Source organism: Ursus arctos, unplaced genomic scaffold, assembly GCF_023065955.2.
Source record: "Ursus arctos isolate Adak ecotype North America unplaced genomic scaffold, UrsArc2.0 scaffold_24, whole genome shotgun sequence".
NCBI classification, from domain to species: Eukaryota; Metazoa; Chordata; class Mammalia; order Carnivora; family Ursidae; genus Ursus; species Ursus arctos.
In genome coordinates this window covers 25,849,240-25,866,902 of record NW_026622919.1, presented here as the reverse complement: position 1 = coordinate 25,866,902, position 17,663 = coordinate 25,849,240, and the positions used below count along the sequence as shown (strand labels likewise).

At 43.1% G+C, this 17,663-nt stretch overlaps 1 protein-coding gene across 5 annotated transcripts in view; it reads left to right on the top strand.

The window, feature by feature from the left end:
- The window catches only part of CA10 (carbonic anhydrase 10), a 480,117-nt gene that overhangs the window by 363,154 nt on the left and 99,300 nt on the right, over positions 1-17,663 (top strand). For all 5 annotated transcript variants that reach the window (XM_044389314.3, XM_026513187.4, XM_048224027.2 and 2 more), the window contains exon 5: positions 15,556-15,741. In XM_044389314.3, the coding sequence (XP_044245249.1) occupies positions 15,556-15,741 (186 nt within the window). The remainder of the gene's footprint in view (positions 1-15,555; positions 15,742-17,663) is intronic.

Below are 17,663 nucleotides of genomic sequence, written 5' to 3'. Positions count from 1 at the left end.
GCGTCCCTGGACGGAAGTCATTTCTCTGTCCGCAGAGCCAATAGAACAGCTCCGTGTGCAGTCCCCATGGACTCGTTCACATACATTATCTCTGACACATAGAGCCGTGCGACCTATTTACCCTAGCTGAGCCTTAGTTTCTTCATAAAAAGAGTGATAATAAAAACATCTGCTTCCTGGGGCAGTGGCAAGGATCAAGTGCCTGACTCATGGCCAGTGGCAGACACATAGGGCTCGAGAGATGGTAGTGATGTTGGCATAGTCGTAGCGGTAGTGTATCGAGATGCGATCTCTAGTCAGAAAATGTAATTTCCGTGGTCGCTTGCTTCTGGAAAGGATGCGTGCTGTTTCTAGAAATCAGCCTCTTTTTTCATGGTCATCCCGCTCTGGTTAGAGGCTGCAGTTGTAAGTGGCAGTAGTGAGGAATCCAACAAAATAAATGCATCAGAGTCCTATTCGGATCTGGGTTGTGGATGATATTTACTTATCAGCTTAAGACCGTAAGCCTTCCTTCCCGGGCACAGGAAATGTTCATTACACTTGCAGAGCCGCTGAGAAATGCAAAGCATGGGAAAACTGGACAACAATGGAAAATCGCAAAGGCACAGTCATTCCAATGGCAAGATGAAGAGCTCTGGGGATAATAGAATGAGTGACCTTCCAGATGGAAACATGAGCTGTCTGATCTTGGGAGAAGGAGGAAGCAGTGGGATGGAAGCGCTGGGGAATTCTTCCATGATTCCCCAACAAATACACCTGTGAGCAAAAGGTTTCATTTAGCTTCTCAGTTTATTTCACAATTTTCAGATTCAGCCAACATCTGATGAAGAATATTAAGAGGTTCATCATTTAGATAATGGGACATAGTAGACATTCGTATTAAATAGAACTAGGCCATGCCTTCCTGGGTTTCAAGGTCAGTAGATTCTGACAACCCAGGCAACTGTCATTTGTCTGCTCCCATGCATGGTCGCCCTATACAATTTGTGATACGAATCACAAAGAAGGGAAAGGAAAGGAGAAGAGATGAGAAAAGGGAAGGGAAGGGAAGGGAAGGGAAGGGAAGGGAAGGGAAGGGAAGGGGAGGGGAGGGGAGGGGAGGGGAGGGGAGCAGAAGGGAGGGCAGGGGAGGGGAGGAGAGGAGAGGAGAGGAGAGGAGAGGAGAGGAGAGGAAAGGAAAGGAAAGGAGAGGGGACCTCACAAATAGGGCGTTGTCTACTTGAATGAGTAACAGATGTAAGTTGCTGGCACTATACTCCTAATTTATTCCTGGGGTGTTCAGTACCCCTGAGAGGCTGGTACCCTCCACAGCTACCCAGTTGGTCCATTCCTTGATATAGGTCTGTTTGCATGAGGGAGAACAGATTGTAAAGAAAGACTGAGCAGGTTTACTGTCCAATAGGGTGGCCACTAACCTCATGTGGCTGTTGAGTATTTGAAATGCCTCAAGATCAAACTGGGATGTGCTTTGAATGCAAAATATATATTCCAGATTTCAAAAGTGTACTAGGAAAGAAGAAAGTAAACTATCTCATTGATCATTTCTCTGTAGATTACCTGTTGAAATATTTGGGATATATTGGGTTAAATGAAATATATTCTTAACGTTAATTTCATTGTGGCTCTTTTAAATGTAGCTATTAGACAATTTAAAAGTGCAAGGGTAGATTTGCATTCTATCTCTATAGACAGCTGCTCTAGACTGGCGTCTGGGCCCACATCATAACCGTTGTACAATAGCCCAGATTTTAGCATGAGATGTGATTGTCTATAGAGTATCTTATTTCAAAATTTTAAATTTATCTTATATAAAAATTGTTTTGTTGATTTTTAAAATTCAGACAAGGCAAAGGGCACAAGATGAAAACTTAGTCTTGTACCCCTCGCCTTCCTCTTCCTGATTCCTCTTGGTTTCTCCCCCAGAGGCAAGCAGCCCCTTAGTGTGCTATTCACCCTTCCAGAGATATCCAAGAAGTGGCACTGCCCAGTGCCTCCCCCAGTCTCCACCACTCCCTGTTGTCTCCCACCTGGCCTGTCTCACTTATCTACGTGACCTGCTGGCCACTGTGGGCATTTGAGTCTGCCCTAGAGGGGAGCAGCTCATGGTGGACAAGGGTCCGTAAGAGCAAGGACACTGAGGGAGATAAAGGTTGAGTAATTCACTTGCACACAAGGACGTGAGGGAGGAACAAAGGGACTTATTATCTGATTATCCCCCCGAACATTTGCTATTTCTCATGTCTTTGAAAAATTGGCATCAATGATTCTAATAGAACTGGTGGGACCAGTGACACCACACAAGGGAATGTGAAGAAGGTGATCTATGTGCTCTGCCAGCACCTGGGTCCCCCAGACTCCCCTCAAAAGGCATTTTCCTCTTTGGAGATGAAATAACTAGAGATGGGGAGTTATTTGCCTAAAGCCTTGTGAATCAGGGATTGAGTTAAATGACATGAAGCTAGAAATAACTTTTCTAAGGCAAGTTTTACTGTGTTAATTAAGGTGGCCTAACCCTGAATTTTCACAGTTTAGGGAAAAACAGTGATCTGAAGATGAATCCATTTATAGCCTACTATATGTTTAGAGAGAGTTTTAATGCTATTGTCTTTGTAATTATCAAAGCAACCCTTAGAGCCTGGAGGATGGGGAAAGGATAAAGAAAATTACTCTGTATTACTGTGCCCCCGTCCCCAGCACTGAATATCTGACAGACTGGCTTAGAAAGAACAACAAAGGAAACTGGAAGAGGAAGATGGTGGTTCCTTGAGTTCCACCTCAGACCCACTGAGGCAGACTAGAGGGCGGAGCTGGGGACAGGTGCCTAGATGATGCTGGGTCCTACCATGTCCATTTTTTGCAATAAATAGAAACCAAGCATCGTTCAGGTGCTGGGGATGCAGCAGGAAACAGGAAAGGTAAGTGTAAACATGCCTACATTATCTTTCCCCAAAAATTATAGATCTGTTTAAATCTACAGAAGCATACTCAACCCAGCTTGACTTGAGCCAGTGCAGATTACTAAGGTGGGCCCCCAGTGCACCAAAGGAACAGAGGAACTGAGGTTTCCATGGAGACAGTACTACTGGCCAACCAGCTGATACCATCTTGATTCTGGTTGCTCTACCCAATGGACCACTCACTAGAGAGTCAAAAAAATTGGATCCGGACAACCAACCATGAGAGGCTTGGCAAGAACTCTGCAGGCTAAGATTTCAAGCAGAGTGCTAGTCCAGCTAGGGGAATTGGGGAACTAATTGTGAAACCAACATTGAACCATGGCCAGAGAGACAAAGCACAGTGAAGCAGAAGACCCATCTTTGAAATCAAACAGTCTTTGTCTAAACTCGGACTCTTTAACCCACCAGCTGTGAGACATGGAGCAGGTCACATAACCCTCTCAGTGAGAGATTTCTCATCTGCATAATGGGAAGATCACACCTACCTTACAGATTTTGTGTAGGGATTTTGAAATGTTCATAAAGCACGTAAGGACACACGTAAGACAAATTATTAAATTTAAATTTTGCTCATAATATTAAACCATTAAAATAGTATTAAATGAGTGAAATCATTGGTTGGCAACACTGACTCAGGAGACAACTAGTACATGGGGCTCACATACCAAGACTAGAAGGGAGAAACTCATTCCAGACAGCATTCTCTGGGGTCCGCCTCCTTGGTCAGAGACCAAGGGCTGAGGTATAGGCGAAGGGCTTCAGGGCCAAAAACAATGTGTGGCAGAACATACCCAGCCTAATGTCAGCCCCCTGCCATACATTCCCTTGAGGAAAATGGAGGATAAAGGGAATTATCTTCACGTAACCCTCATGACCAGACATCATTCACACCTGTTCTCTGTTCTTGTCATCCCCACCAGTGCCAGTCACATTCAAGAGATGTTTCGCTGTAAGGGCACTGCCTAGCATCCCTATAGAATTTGCATATCTATTTTTTAAGATAATATTGCCATGATACATAGTTTTAACTTTTTCTTAATAATAATGATAATAATAGGCTCTACATAATAACAAGTGGAACATGTGATCCCTTCATCTGGTTTTTCAACATGGATTCCAAAAGCCTGGGCTCTTCTTATAAGAAAATCAGACTGATTCAGATGGATGGGATAGAGAAAGATTGGAGTAAACGTAGCCTTGCTAAGGAAGAAACTTCTATCCACCCTGCAGGGTTAAGACTGGTAGGCGAGATCTTGGAAGTACTTCTTCAACCCTCCTCCACCACTCCATCTATGGTAACTCAAAGTAGAGCTCTCTGGGCGGGTTCCATTTTGTTCCTTACCCACATCTCAGCCACTTCCTTCCTAACAGCCCCAACCCACAAGCTCCAAATACTTTTCTTCTGCTTTCTTTCAAAGCTGCATTGAAAAAAAATGCCTTCTCCTAATGTTCTTTCCTTTCCTTTCATCTCTTCTCTTACCAGTTAACCCCTTCAATGTCTAATTATTACTCTGAAATCTACAGAGCATAAAACATCTAGGCAAGCACCAAGAAGAGCCCTGAATCCAGATGATTGACATCATGTAAATGGTATGTCCAGATGTCAGGCTGAACCTTTTCTAACTTTCTATGGGTGATGGTATTCGTGTACACACACCTAGCATTTCCAACTCTGAGTCTCTGAGTCAATATGCTTATGTACCCTCAGCATAAAATAATTTAGAAGAAAAACAAAAGAAAGAGAAGAGAAGATGTGCTTCCCAGAGCAAGGAACAGTGTTGGTTGTTTAATTTCTAGTGTTGAACCTGCCACTTACTTTCTGTGCAACCCTGGACAAGCCTCTTAACTTCTCGGTGTCCAATTTTCTGGGTTTTTTGAGGAAGAGATTGGGCTTGATTGTCTCTGAAGTACTTTCAGCTCTAGAATCCACAGTACCCACATTTTCCCAGTCTATGTATATGCTACACTGCAGTGAGGCCAATGATTTGACTCCAGTTATTACTGCCATGTTGCTTTTCCTTGCAGTGATGCCTCTGGAGTGTCCATGTGAGCAAGCAGCCCGCTGGCTTCTCGCATTCTGCCTTTACAGGTCAGCCCTTCAGCATCTGCAGCTGCTCTATAGGAAACCAGACTAAGCGGTGTTCTTAAATCTCTGAGGCTCACTAATTACATTCAAAGAAGACCTATTACACACCTCAGCAGAGTGGTCAGAGACATAAAATAGGAAGCCTCAGTTGCAATGAAAGGACACCTAATTTATACAGCATGCTGTCAGATCTTCCTCACTAACCCTTCAAGGCACTGAGCCAACATTACGGTCTTGGCCACCCACTTGCTAAGCCAACAAAAAAGATAGGCAGGTGTGACCCATCTCTCAATCCCCAGCAAGCAGGGGCTAGGATTTTCCCTGCTGTCTTGGGTCTAGACACCACCAAGGGTATTCAGGCTAGGACTAGCCAAATTGAACCCATTCAAGCAGATCGATGGGAACACCATATTTGGGATTTACAAATTTATCCCCAATCCTAGAAGCTACTTAGAAGCTACATGATTCACCCCCCCCCCCGAAAAAAAAAAGTTTCTGACAACTTCCAGACTTCTTCTCTTTCAAGAGCTGGAGAACTTGGAGTCAAACAGGCCTGGGCTGGAATTCTAACTCTGCCAATTTCTAACTCTGGAGTTATAGTTACGAGTCCTTGAGTCTGCATCTCGTCCTTTGTAGAATATGAATAATAATACCTTCCTCACATGGGTCCTGTAAGGATTAAATGAGATAATGTATGGGAAGGAATAAGGATAGAATATACTGGAATATATATAGTCACAGCTGTTGTTGTGGATATAATGACATCCATCAACCCATTGTGTTCACTCCAAGCATAGTAGACAATCTGCTGAGTAAGACTGTATCTTAAAGGCAAGAATGCCAACACTCCTGCATGATGAGTGAAGAGGGCTCATGTGCCAACTCCAAAAGAAAGAATTAAAATAACCGTTATCAAATTTCTGAAATTTACAGGCTCATGAGAAATGGAGTGCAGTCTCTCATTGGTGGCTTTCAAGTTGCTTTCTGAGACAGTGGGAAGACCATGAACTTTGAGTCATCAAGACTTCTTTTGAGCTGTAATTCCCTTACTTGCTTCCCTCGTACCCTTGAGTAGAGTTCTTAGCCTATCGGTACCTAGTTTCCTGATTTAAAAAGTGGCACAGCTGTGTTGGTGGGAATGCACACTGGTGTAGCCACTGTGGGTACAGTAGGGAGGTTCCTCAAAAAATGAAAAATAGGACTACCCTATGATCCAGTAACGTCACTACTGGCTGTTCACCCGAAGAATATGAAAACACTAATTAAAAAGATACATGCAGCCCTATGCTTATTGTAGCATTATTTACAATAGCAAACTATGGAAGCAGCCCAACTGTCCATCAACAGAAGATATGGTGTATATGTATGTAATGGAATATTATTCAGCCATAAAAAAGAATGAAATCTCTCCATTTGCAATGACAGGTATGGAGCTAGTGAGTATAATGCTAAGTGAAATAAGCCAGTCAGAGAAAAACAAATACCATATAATTTCACTCATATGTGCAATTTAAATGAGCAAGGAAAAAAGAGAGAGACAGAAACCAAAAACAGACTCTTAACTCTAGAGAACAAACAGATGGTTACCAGAGTGGAGGTGGGTAGGGAGATGGGTGAAATAGGGCATGGGGATTAAAAGTACACTTATTCTGATGAGCACTGGCTGGTGCATGGAAGTGCTAAATCACTATATTGTATATCTAAAACTAATAAAACACCATATGTTAACTACACTAGAATTAAAATTTTAAAAATGTTGGCACAGCATCTGACACACAGTAAGTCCTCAAAATTTGTGGGTGCATCCTGCCCCCAGCTTTCCTAATGAACCATGTTGAGAATTTAGTAACTTGGATGCCAAGTTGGATGGTCACCTCTTCCTTTTTCACAACTGAGTTTCTATTTTCTCTCAACTACTCCATTCATAGTGTTAACATTTCCATTTAAGCTGTAGGGAATTTTTTCTGAGTATATTACAGGAGATTTGGGTCAGGCTGCCTCGAAAGAATATAATGGAAACCTCACATAAGCTTTGTGTCACACCATGCAAGTAACTTTATTGAATCTTTTGGAATTTCGGAGGGCAAAGTTTACTTCTGCTTAGCTGTCCTCAATAAACATCAACCCTATAAGAGTTATCGCCATTAAACCAAACATCTTCAATATGTTTATTTTGTGAATTGGGTCATTTAAAAAAGATGCACTTCCTCCTTTTTTTTTTCCCAATCTGGAAATAGGAAGATAGACAACATGAGGGACTTACACCAGAATTGTCTCTGAGTTCTCTTCCAGACTCAAGGATAAGTTTACCTTGTTGTGCACATCGCTTTTGACAATAACAGTTAAATCATTTCTTTACGATTGTTCTGTAACTCAGACATACATTATTTCAAACTGGCTCTCCTTCCCTGTGACTGAGGTTTGTTGAATAGTTTAGGACAGCTGACTTTTTTAAATTAGGTGATGTAAAAAATATATATCAATGTGTTGTATATAGTATCAGCATAACTGGGTAAGAGTGGTTTAAACAAGATGTAGTCAAGAAAGCAAATGGGATGGGAAGACAAATATGATGGTTAATTTTATGTGTTACTTTGGTTGGGCCACAGTGTCCAGATATTTGGTCAAACATCATTCTGGATGTTTCTGTGAGGGTGTTTTTGGATGAGACAGACATTTAAATCAGTGGACTTTGGGGGCGCCTGGGTGGCACAGCTGTTAAGCATCTGCCTTCATCTCAGGGCGTGATCCCGGTGTTATGGGATCGAGCCCCACATCAGGCTCCTCCGCTGGGAGCCTGCTTCTTCCTCTCCCACTCCCCCCGCTTGTGTTCCCTCTCTCGCTGCCTGTCTCTCTCTGTCAAATAAATAAAAATCTTTAAAAAAAAAATCAGTGGACTTTGAATAAATCAGATCGCACTCCATAATGTGGGTGGGTGCACCCAGTCAGGTGAATGAACGCCTGATGAGGGGCAAGAAGGAATTGTGCAGCAAATGGCCTTCAGACTTGAGCTGCCACATTGGCTCCTCTCTGGTTCACCAGCCTGAGGCCCGCCCTACAGAATCTGAACTTGCCGCATCCATCCTACTGGTTCCTTTTCTCCGGAACACCCAAACTAATATAATAAACCATCCCAAACACCCTCGACTCTAAACCCCTGTGGGGTTCCTATACCATCAACTCATATTTAAAGAAAACCTGTCACATTGTGCCGTTAGGTCGTCAGCTGTGCAATCTAATAATTTCCAGCGGTTAAAAGCACAGGCTTTAGAGCCAGAGATATGTGGGGTCAAGCACCTGCTCCCCAACCAATGGGCTCTTTGCCTTTTGGCGGAAAATCTCCAGAGGCCCGGAAGGACAGGTATGCCCTGTGGGAGGCCTCCACTCCGCAGGTGGGGTTAGCCCAATATCTTACCATCGAAGAGGAAGCAAATGGCATGAGTCTAAGTACCATGCTTGTTTGGTGCTGGGTTTGGTGAGGGAGAAATTGTGAGAATTAGTATGTTCAGGTTCAGAACGTAGCACAGTATCTGACACCAAATAACAGCTCAAACCAAGATGGCAGCTATTATGAACAAGCTCGTTGCTGACTGTCAAGGAATCAAACTTCTCTTGACCCTAAAAACACACTGGCTGAATTTATTTTCCTCTAATGTGGCGGTGTCATCAGAATAACAGAGATGAGTCCATCAATAACAGGATGTGGGTAATCATGAGCTGCTGCAAACCTCTGTATTTACTGCAGGAAGACATCCAGTTTTACAAAATGAATCCCTGAGGTGAATTCTTTGCTTTGCAAAAGAACACATGGCTTTTAGGTGGTTTCAAGTTATCAAGATAATATTGAGTGACATGCAATCTTGACAGGCCCCTCTGTGGAACACCTGTTACCTGCTCCCCTCAACTCATACAGCTCCACCTTGTCTCCAACCAGCGTTAAACATCCGCAGGCGAGGAAACCAAGGAACTTCCCTACCTACAGATGTCTCCAGGTCTCCTCCCAGGATGAACTTTAGCAGCCCAGTGTCCGTTCCGGTCCCCTGCTTTCCTGAAAAAGAATCTCGCTGCTTCTCCACCTGCCTAAGCCCTGCATTTAGGACTGGTGGAGAAATCACAATTCCCCGCATGGCTTCCATCTGAAAGGGGCTGAGATGCTTCATGTGCTCGCATCAAGAATGTTAGACCAGGGGGGCGCCTGGGTGGCACAGCGGTTGAGCGTCTGCCTTCGGCTCAGGGCGTGATCCCGGCGTTCTGGGATCGAGCCCCACATCAGGCTCCTCTGCTGGGAGCCTGCTTCTTCCTCTCCCACTCCCCCTGCTTGTGTTCCCTCTCTCGCTGACTGTCTCTATCTCTGTCGAATAAATAAATAAAATCTTTAAAAAAAAAAAAAAAAAAAGAATGTTAGACCAGGAATCGAGAAGATCTGCCTTTGCCACCCCCGCCAGTGTGTAATCCTGGATAAGTCACTGAGCCTTCAGCAACTGCACTTCCTTCTCTCACTTGCAAAATGATCATCACTCATGCTTCTCGCCCATTTTGCAATGGATTAAAATAAAACATACAGGAGAACCATGAAGCAACCAGAGGCAGCCGGGATCTCCCCAGCAGCTTTTCTGTGCAGCCCTGTTTCCTGGTCGGCATGAGACAACTTTTTCCAACATGCTGTGCGCCAAAGTAGTTCATTGGAAACACTGTAATTAGCATTACAGTTAAAATGACACTACTGCAATGTTAATTACTACAGTGCAGATGTACCATTAGATACCATACATAATGTTGTCAAGCCTTTATTTTTAAATTAAAGTGCAACAAACCATACCCTGGCTACACAGCTTTTTTTGATTAATACAAATTAATGTTATTTCAGTGTCTGGGGAAAGGGTGGGGACAAGGGGGTGTTGCATCTAGCCGTAAGAACGCACAGGCAAGTGGTCAAGCTTCAGGTGGATTCCACGTAAGTCCCTTCCCCCACTCCGGTCTCTGCATGATGGAGAGTGTGCGCTCCGTGAGGGCAGGGACTGCCTGGTTTTACTTGCCATGCCGTCCTCGGCTCCTAGCACCCAGTTAGAGGCATTATTCAGACTCTTGATTTCGGCTCAGGTCACGGTCTCAGGGCTGTGGGACGGAACCCCGCGTCAGGCTCTGTGCTGGGCGTGGAGCCTGCTTAAGATGCTCTCACTCCCTCTCCTTCTGTCCCTCCCCCACCTCACGCACTCTCTAAATAAATAAATAAATAACATCCGAAATGAGGGGCAGGCAAATCATCACAAGGCAGAAGTCGGTGGAAGTCCTTCGTGGGGATGTTGAGCAGGCAACATGTATCGCCCTGGGCCCTGGGAAGTGGGGAAGATCAGCATGGGTCCCTCCACACAGCTGGGCGCCCATGCAGAAGTGAAAAGCAGGGAGGAAGGAAGAGAATGCAGACGTCGGACTGGTCTATGTATCATTTACTTATTTCTCACAACTCATGAGTGAATTTTTCCCCCACTTTATTTACTGTGGTAAAATACACAGATAAAACTTACCATATTAACCATTCTTATCTGTACATTTCGCTGGGCTTAGGCACATTCACAGGTCCTGCAACCATCACCGCCATCCATCTCCAGAACACTTTTCATCTTGCAAAACTGAAACTCTGTGCCCATGAAGTAATAACTCCCTGCAGCTCCTGGCAACCACGTTACACTTTCTGTCCCTATGACTCTGACTGCTCTGGGTACCTCGTATAAGTAGAATCTCTTACATTTAAAGCAATTACTGATAAGGAAGATTTACTTCTATCATTTTGATGTTTGTTTCCTATATGTCTTATAATTTTCTGTCCCCCATTTTCATTGGGGGGGGTGGTTCTTATCTCTACATTATGTTTAGGGAAACTGAGATTTCAGGAAATTCACCGAACCACTCAGGGTCACCAAGAGGCACCTGGGAATCTTTTGACTCAAGAGTACTTCATTTTTCTGCCTGCTGTGTGCCAGTATGTTTTCTAAGTCCTGGGGAAATGCAGACAAGCATACCACCTGGTCCCTGCCTTGTTTCAATGTGCAACAGTTTTCTTAGGAACATTAGACATTAGACCGGCACAGATGGAAAGATTTCTAGAAGTGCGGGAAAGCCCCAGATACTCGCCTGATGGGACAGAGCATATGGCCTCTAAGAATTTAGGGCAGCGGAGCGCCTGGGTGGCTCAGTTGGTTAAGCATCTGCCTTCGGCTCAGGTCATGATCTCAGGGTCCTGGGATCGAGCCCTGAATTGGGCTCCCTGCTCAGCGGGGAGTCTGCTTCTCCCTCTCCCCCTCCTGCCCATTTGTGCTCTCTCTCTCTTGCTCTCAAATAAATAAATAGAATCTTTAATAAAAAAAAAAAGAATTCAGAGCACTTCCTTTTACACTGCCTCACACAGCGTAGGTGCCCACGGATGTTTCTGGTTGAATCTCATGATGCTGTTCTTTACGTCATTTGAAGAGACTTACAGAGACCCAGCACTGCTCTGTGGGATCTGCTCTCCACAGTCGGTGTGGCAATAGATAGTAAGCACTGTAATAATGTGTACATCATTTGACACAGATTTTGCCAAATGAAATATCCCTGGATTAATAAAACTAATTTATCCATAGGATGCTCATTGCAGTACCTTTTTGAAATAGTGAAAAAGTGAAGGGGATGTAAAGATACAACAATAATTTATGTATTTGTACAGTGGAATATTATGCAACCATTTCAAGGTGATATTATAGAAGAGAAGTTTAATGACCGGAAATATGCATGTTTGTGGAAATTATTTATATATGTATATAAAATATGTAATATGTAATCATGTGTGTTATTTATATATATATAGTTAAATAACAATATTGTGTTTGTGTACATAATATATATAATTATTTGTGTATATTAAATATATAATGTATAATTGTATGTAATATTTATTATATATTAAATAATACTGCATTCATATTATGCTATATTATAATATATTATTTCTATATTGCTATAATTACAATTAATATGATTTATATATTAATATATAATAAATATATACTGATATTAATATATTAATATTACACATAACATAAATAATAGTGTATATTTATATACACAAACTCATATGTATACATGTGTGTGAAAAATCACTTATCTGATTATACAGGCACTTACATAAAATGATCTTGTTAAAATATGGGTATAGATAGTCATACATATATGTTATAGTACATATAGTTTTAAGAATATATATATCAATATATTAGTGGTGATCATTGGGTAATTGTGGCATTGCAGGTGATTTCTATTTCCTTGAGCCATTCTACATCTTTCTAACCATATATAATACCTGTGTATTATCTTAATAATTAGAAAAAGTTAATTTTACTTGACAAAAAATGCAATGTCAAACACAAACCTATCTCTAACCATTTTACTGCCAAGAAAAGCATGAGTTGGGACATGAAAGAAAGGCAAGCTCTCATGATCTCATACTGACTAAATATGCATTTATTTGAGACTGGAGAATGGGAGTGGACACTTTGGGATTATCTGGTTGCGAAGAATAGATAACTTGAGAAAAAATTTATTTATTGGTAAGATGTAAAGCATCTGAGAAGATGCAGCTGAGGCCTCTTGAAAGAACTGCAAACAAGGAGATGCGAAGGGTTTCTGAAGGTCAAGTGGCTGTTCTCTCTCTCTCTCAGTGCATGGTTGCCTCTGTCCCTGTTGGCACATCTGCTTCTCTCCTCTCTCTCTCTCTCTCTCTTCTACCTACCTAGCAGGCGGAGTCTCTGGACCCCATGTGACTCTCCAGTCCAGGTGCTCAACACTGCCAGGCACTGAACAGAGTTTCTGTTGCTAGTACGAGATTCAGGAGGGGGAAGGTGATTGACCTAGTGTAGATCAGTTAGTGTTTGCTCCATAACAAACTACCTCCAAAGTGTAGGGACTTAAAACCCCAATTCTTTAGCTTCCAAGTCTGTGGGTCTGTGGGCAGTTCTTCTGGTCTGGGCCAGGCTAAGCTGACCTCGGCTGGGCCAGTCAGCTGGCGGGTCAGCCATAGAATGGTCCGTCTGAGATGGCTTCTCCTAGTATGACTCTCTTCAGTGTCGTGTCATCCCCCAGCAGGCTGGCTCAGGCTCGTTGACATGGTGGTCCCAAGTTTCTGAGAAGAAGTGTGGAAATATGCAAGGCCTCTAGAGCCCTGCTCTCAGAGCACAGATGTTGTATCCCCTATTGGCCAAAGCAAGTGACAAGGCCAGCCCAGTGTCAAGAGGGAGAGAAGCAGACCACTATCTTGATGCAAGCAGCTACAGAATTGTGTTGTAAAGAATGCAGTTACAGGGAGGGGAAGAATTCTGGCCATTTTTGCAACCCATCCTTTAATCTGCCAAGGACCCAGGCTGTCATGAGCTCCATCTTGTAGCTACAGAACATTTACATATTTCCACCTGGCATCAGGGATTGAGGCAGCCGGGGGAGAGAAAGACTGGAGACTTGTGCATAAGTTTTTCACTATTTCACCCTGGAAGTGACACCTGTCCTCTCCCCTCCCACCCCATGGTCAACATCAGTCACACGGGCTCCACCTTATAGCAAAATGGCAGAATCATTACTCACTGAAGTATTTAGTGGGCACTACTGTCTCCGCCATAGTGAGCCATCTACAGACGTATTTGATTATTCACAAGACTAGTGTCAGAAAGGTGGAGGGGCAGGTAAGGATAGTGCTGGAGAGAAAATGTATGGTACCATGATTAATGAAGGTATCAGATGTTACATGAAGCCCTTAAGGAATCCCTAGGGGAGAAGGCTGGGCCCAAAGGAGTCAGAGTAAGCAGGAAGAAAATCCAAGTATCTCAGCCTCTGAGAGCCCAGAAGCATTCCATTCAGACCCATGCAAAATCTCCTTTAAGCTTTTGTTCTGCCCCAAGAGCCAAGTCAACCCAGGAGACAAAGGCAGTAGAGTCACAGGTAGGAATCAAGGTTCTACGATCAAGTGTTGAGAGGTGCTAAGTCAAGAAAATGAAGCTGAATATCAAGTTCAAAGAGAAAAGAAGGAAAGGGAACATCAAGCAGTAAAGTCAGCAGTTTGAGAGGCTGAAGCAAGATGGAATCAGGAATGAGGAAGGGAAATGGGAAACTTGTATCCATCTCTTTAGCTTGGCACTGAGTCCTTGAGCTCTGAGAAGGGGTCAGAGCTCACATTCTGTGCATCGTCTGGTGTCAGGAGCAAGACAGGGACCTAACAAAGACCCACTGGACTGCACACTTGAGACGTCAGACCAAAGCCTTCAGCCTCCCACGATGGTTTACTCCCGTTCACCCATTTTGGCCTCCTTGTCTCTCCTTTGGCCTTTGTGGCATCTCTTGCTTTCCCCAATTCCTCACACCAGAGATTTTAACTTTTGCAGTGTCTCAACATTCCAAATATTTGTGGTAAGAGGGGCAAGTCTTTTTTTTTTTTTTTTTTTTTTTTTTTTTTTAGTTTTTAATTCCAGTATAGTTACCATACAGTGTAGTATTAGTTTCAGGTATACAATATAGTGATTCAACACTTCCATACATCACCTGGCGCTCATCGTGACAAGCATACTCCTTAGTCCCCATCGCCTATTTCACCCATCCCCCATCCACCTCCCCGCCAGTAACCCAGTAACCATCAGTTTGTTCTCTAGAGTTAAGAGTCTGTTTCAGGATTTGTCTCTCTCTCTTTTTTTTTCTTCCTTTGCTCGTTTGTTTTATTTCTTAAATTCCACATATGAGTGAAGTCATATGGCATTTGTCTTTCTCTCACTTATTTTGCTTAGCCTTATACTCTCTAGCTCCATCCATGTTGTTGCAAATGGCAAGATTCCACTCTTTTTTATGGCTGAGTAATATTCCATTATATATACATACATACCACGTCTTCTTTATCCATTTATCTATCAGTGTATAATTGGGCTGCTTCCATAGTTTGGCTCTTGTAAATAATGCTGCTATAAACATAAGGTTGCACATGTGCCTTTGCATTAGTGTTTTTGCGTTCTTTGGGTAAATATCCAGTAGTGTGATTGCTGGATTGAAGATTGAAGGGTAGTTCTTTTTTTTAATTTTTGAAGAACCTCCATACTGTTTTGCAGAACGGCTGCACCAGTTTGCATTCCCACCAACAGTGCACAAAGGTTCCTTTTTCTCCACATTCTTTCCAACACCTGTTGTTAAGAAGGACAAGTTATTTTTTATAAAGTGCAATGCCAAAATATTAGTCACAGTTGCTGAGGTCTCCTCTGAATTCCTGCCTCAAATTCCTACATGATCATGTGATCATAAATGTGGTTGATGCCTCGCGGAAAGTACCACATAAGCCAGGTAGGGCAGGAATACCCTCTAGTTATTTCTACTCCCCATTTCATATATAGACTTAGCCTAATGTTAGCCCGCCAAGAGGAGGCAAAAGGCATTGGTCTACGCCCCCTGCTGGGTTTGGTGAGACACAGAAAGAGAGCCTTGCTTGACCTGGTGCGTATTGCCTTGCAGGTCGGCGGGACCATGTACAACACTGGAAGACACGTGTCCCTGCGCCTGGACAAGGAGCACTTGGTTAACATATCAGGAGGGCCCATGACATACAGCCACCGGCTGGAGGAGATCCGACTACACTTCGGGAGCGAGGACAGCCAAGGGTCGGAGCACCTCCTCAACGGACAAGCCTTCTCTGGGGAGGTACGTGGGGCTGTTGAAGTACTCAAGCTGAGTGCCAATTAATAAGACTTGGTGCCTATTTATACCCAAGGTGGGATAACAGATGGAAAGCTTTCTTTTAAATCTGTGAAATGAGAAGGTCAGTGCCTCCTTTCTCCATCTGTCTTTGGCAAGTTGACGTGGAAGTCTATAAACGTGCTTCCAGCGTTTTCTAGGGAAGGCCACAATGAAACTGGGTATTTCCTTCTGAGACATTGGCGCAGCTCTCCTGACTCATGTCCTCCAGTACCTCTGGAGCATTGCTTTAACCCCAAACCCTCGCCTTTCACGCACTCCTCACTTGCACCTACCTGGACCATCAGCCTCTCATATGAGAGTACAGGTTCCATAATTCTTCCTTCTGGCAGAATGGGTCTTATTTGCACAAACTATAACTTATTGTGAAATAAGTGTCAGGCAACTAAATAGTCTGCCTGACTTTCTACAGAGTGGAAATGTCGCTGTATGTCACCATTAATGGTGAGTATCACTGTTGTGCGACCATCAACCCAGATAGGACTCAGGCCATAGCAGCGAGTCGACCAGCTTCAATTATAGGATGAGAGCTGCAGTTGGAACAGACATCATCTAGGTTCTGACGCTTGGCAAGCACGGTGTAGTTAATTTGTCCTCTTACACTCGAGGGAGGTTATCAACTAGGGGTCTGGGGTGCTTATGTGCTAAATAGCCAGTAACTACGCTTCTGTTTAAAAGTCCTCAGTAACTGATATCGAGAAAGCTTTAAATAACAGAAGTATGTATCTCGCAAGTGACTTGGTCCTTTTAATTTTTTTCAATCAACATCATGTTTAAACCTGGCATTGTTTTTAATATAGTAGGGCCCCACACTGAGAAAGAGAGCCCAACCTTAAGGAGTCCAGTGGCCAGATTTTAATGATTGTTCAGAGTGTATCAACTGAGAAGCTACTAGGCTCTCTGCTAGGTACCAGGGATACAAAGATTTAAAAAAGCAAAAAACAAAAACAAAAAAACACAAAGCTCCTACCACAGAGGAGTTTAAAGACTACTCTATTCAAATCATTTAAAATATAGTCATTCCGTTGTGGAGAGGTACAAAGACCCTGGCCAACTCACAGGAAGAAATGACAGATTTTCCCTGAAGGGTCAGGAGAAGCATCCCAGAGGTGGGGCCCTTTGAACTGGGCTAAGAGAGGCAATGCAGAATAATGTTTGAGAACATCAGCTCTGGAGTCAAAGAACGGGAATTTGTACCTACTGCTGTGATACACACTGCGTGATCTTGAGATGGTTTCTTGATCCTTCTAAAGCTGAGTTTAGAGACCTCGCAAGGTTATTTTGAAAATTAAGTGGGATTTCAGATGTAAGGAACACTTGGAGTACTCATGAGTTGATAAACAACAAAGAGAAAGCAGGAAATGAGGGGTGAAAAAGGCACCAACGTGTCAGGGCCCTGTGTGTACTGGGGAAGCTGCAGGTAGAGCTCATCTGTGTTCTATTAGTAATGGCTGCATAGAGGACAGGGAGGAGCAGGAATGAGCCTCCTTCCTGGATCCACAGGAAAAAAATACTGAGATTGATTAAGGATGTCTGCCAAAGGCACCTTAATGGAAAAACTCCCTAGGGTTGCAGATTCTGAGCTAGAGTAGAGCAGGGAAGATGATGCAAACAAGGTGAAAATCCATGGATTGAGAGTGACTGGGGACTGTCTGAATTAGGGAATATTCTAAGTTAGATAAACACTCCCTTTTTAAATACATATTATTTCAATATTTGTAGCGATTTTATTTGTTGGTTTAGTTGCTCATTTATTTGCTTTTATTTCTTTGCTTTTCTCCCTCACTGATCCTTATCACAATATTGCCTCTGACTAGAAATTCATTTATTAATGAATTTGTTAAATGAATGAGTGAAAAAATATGAAT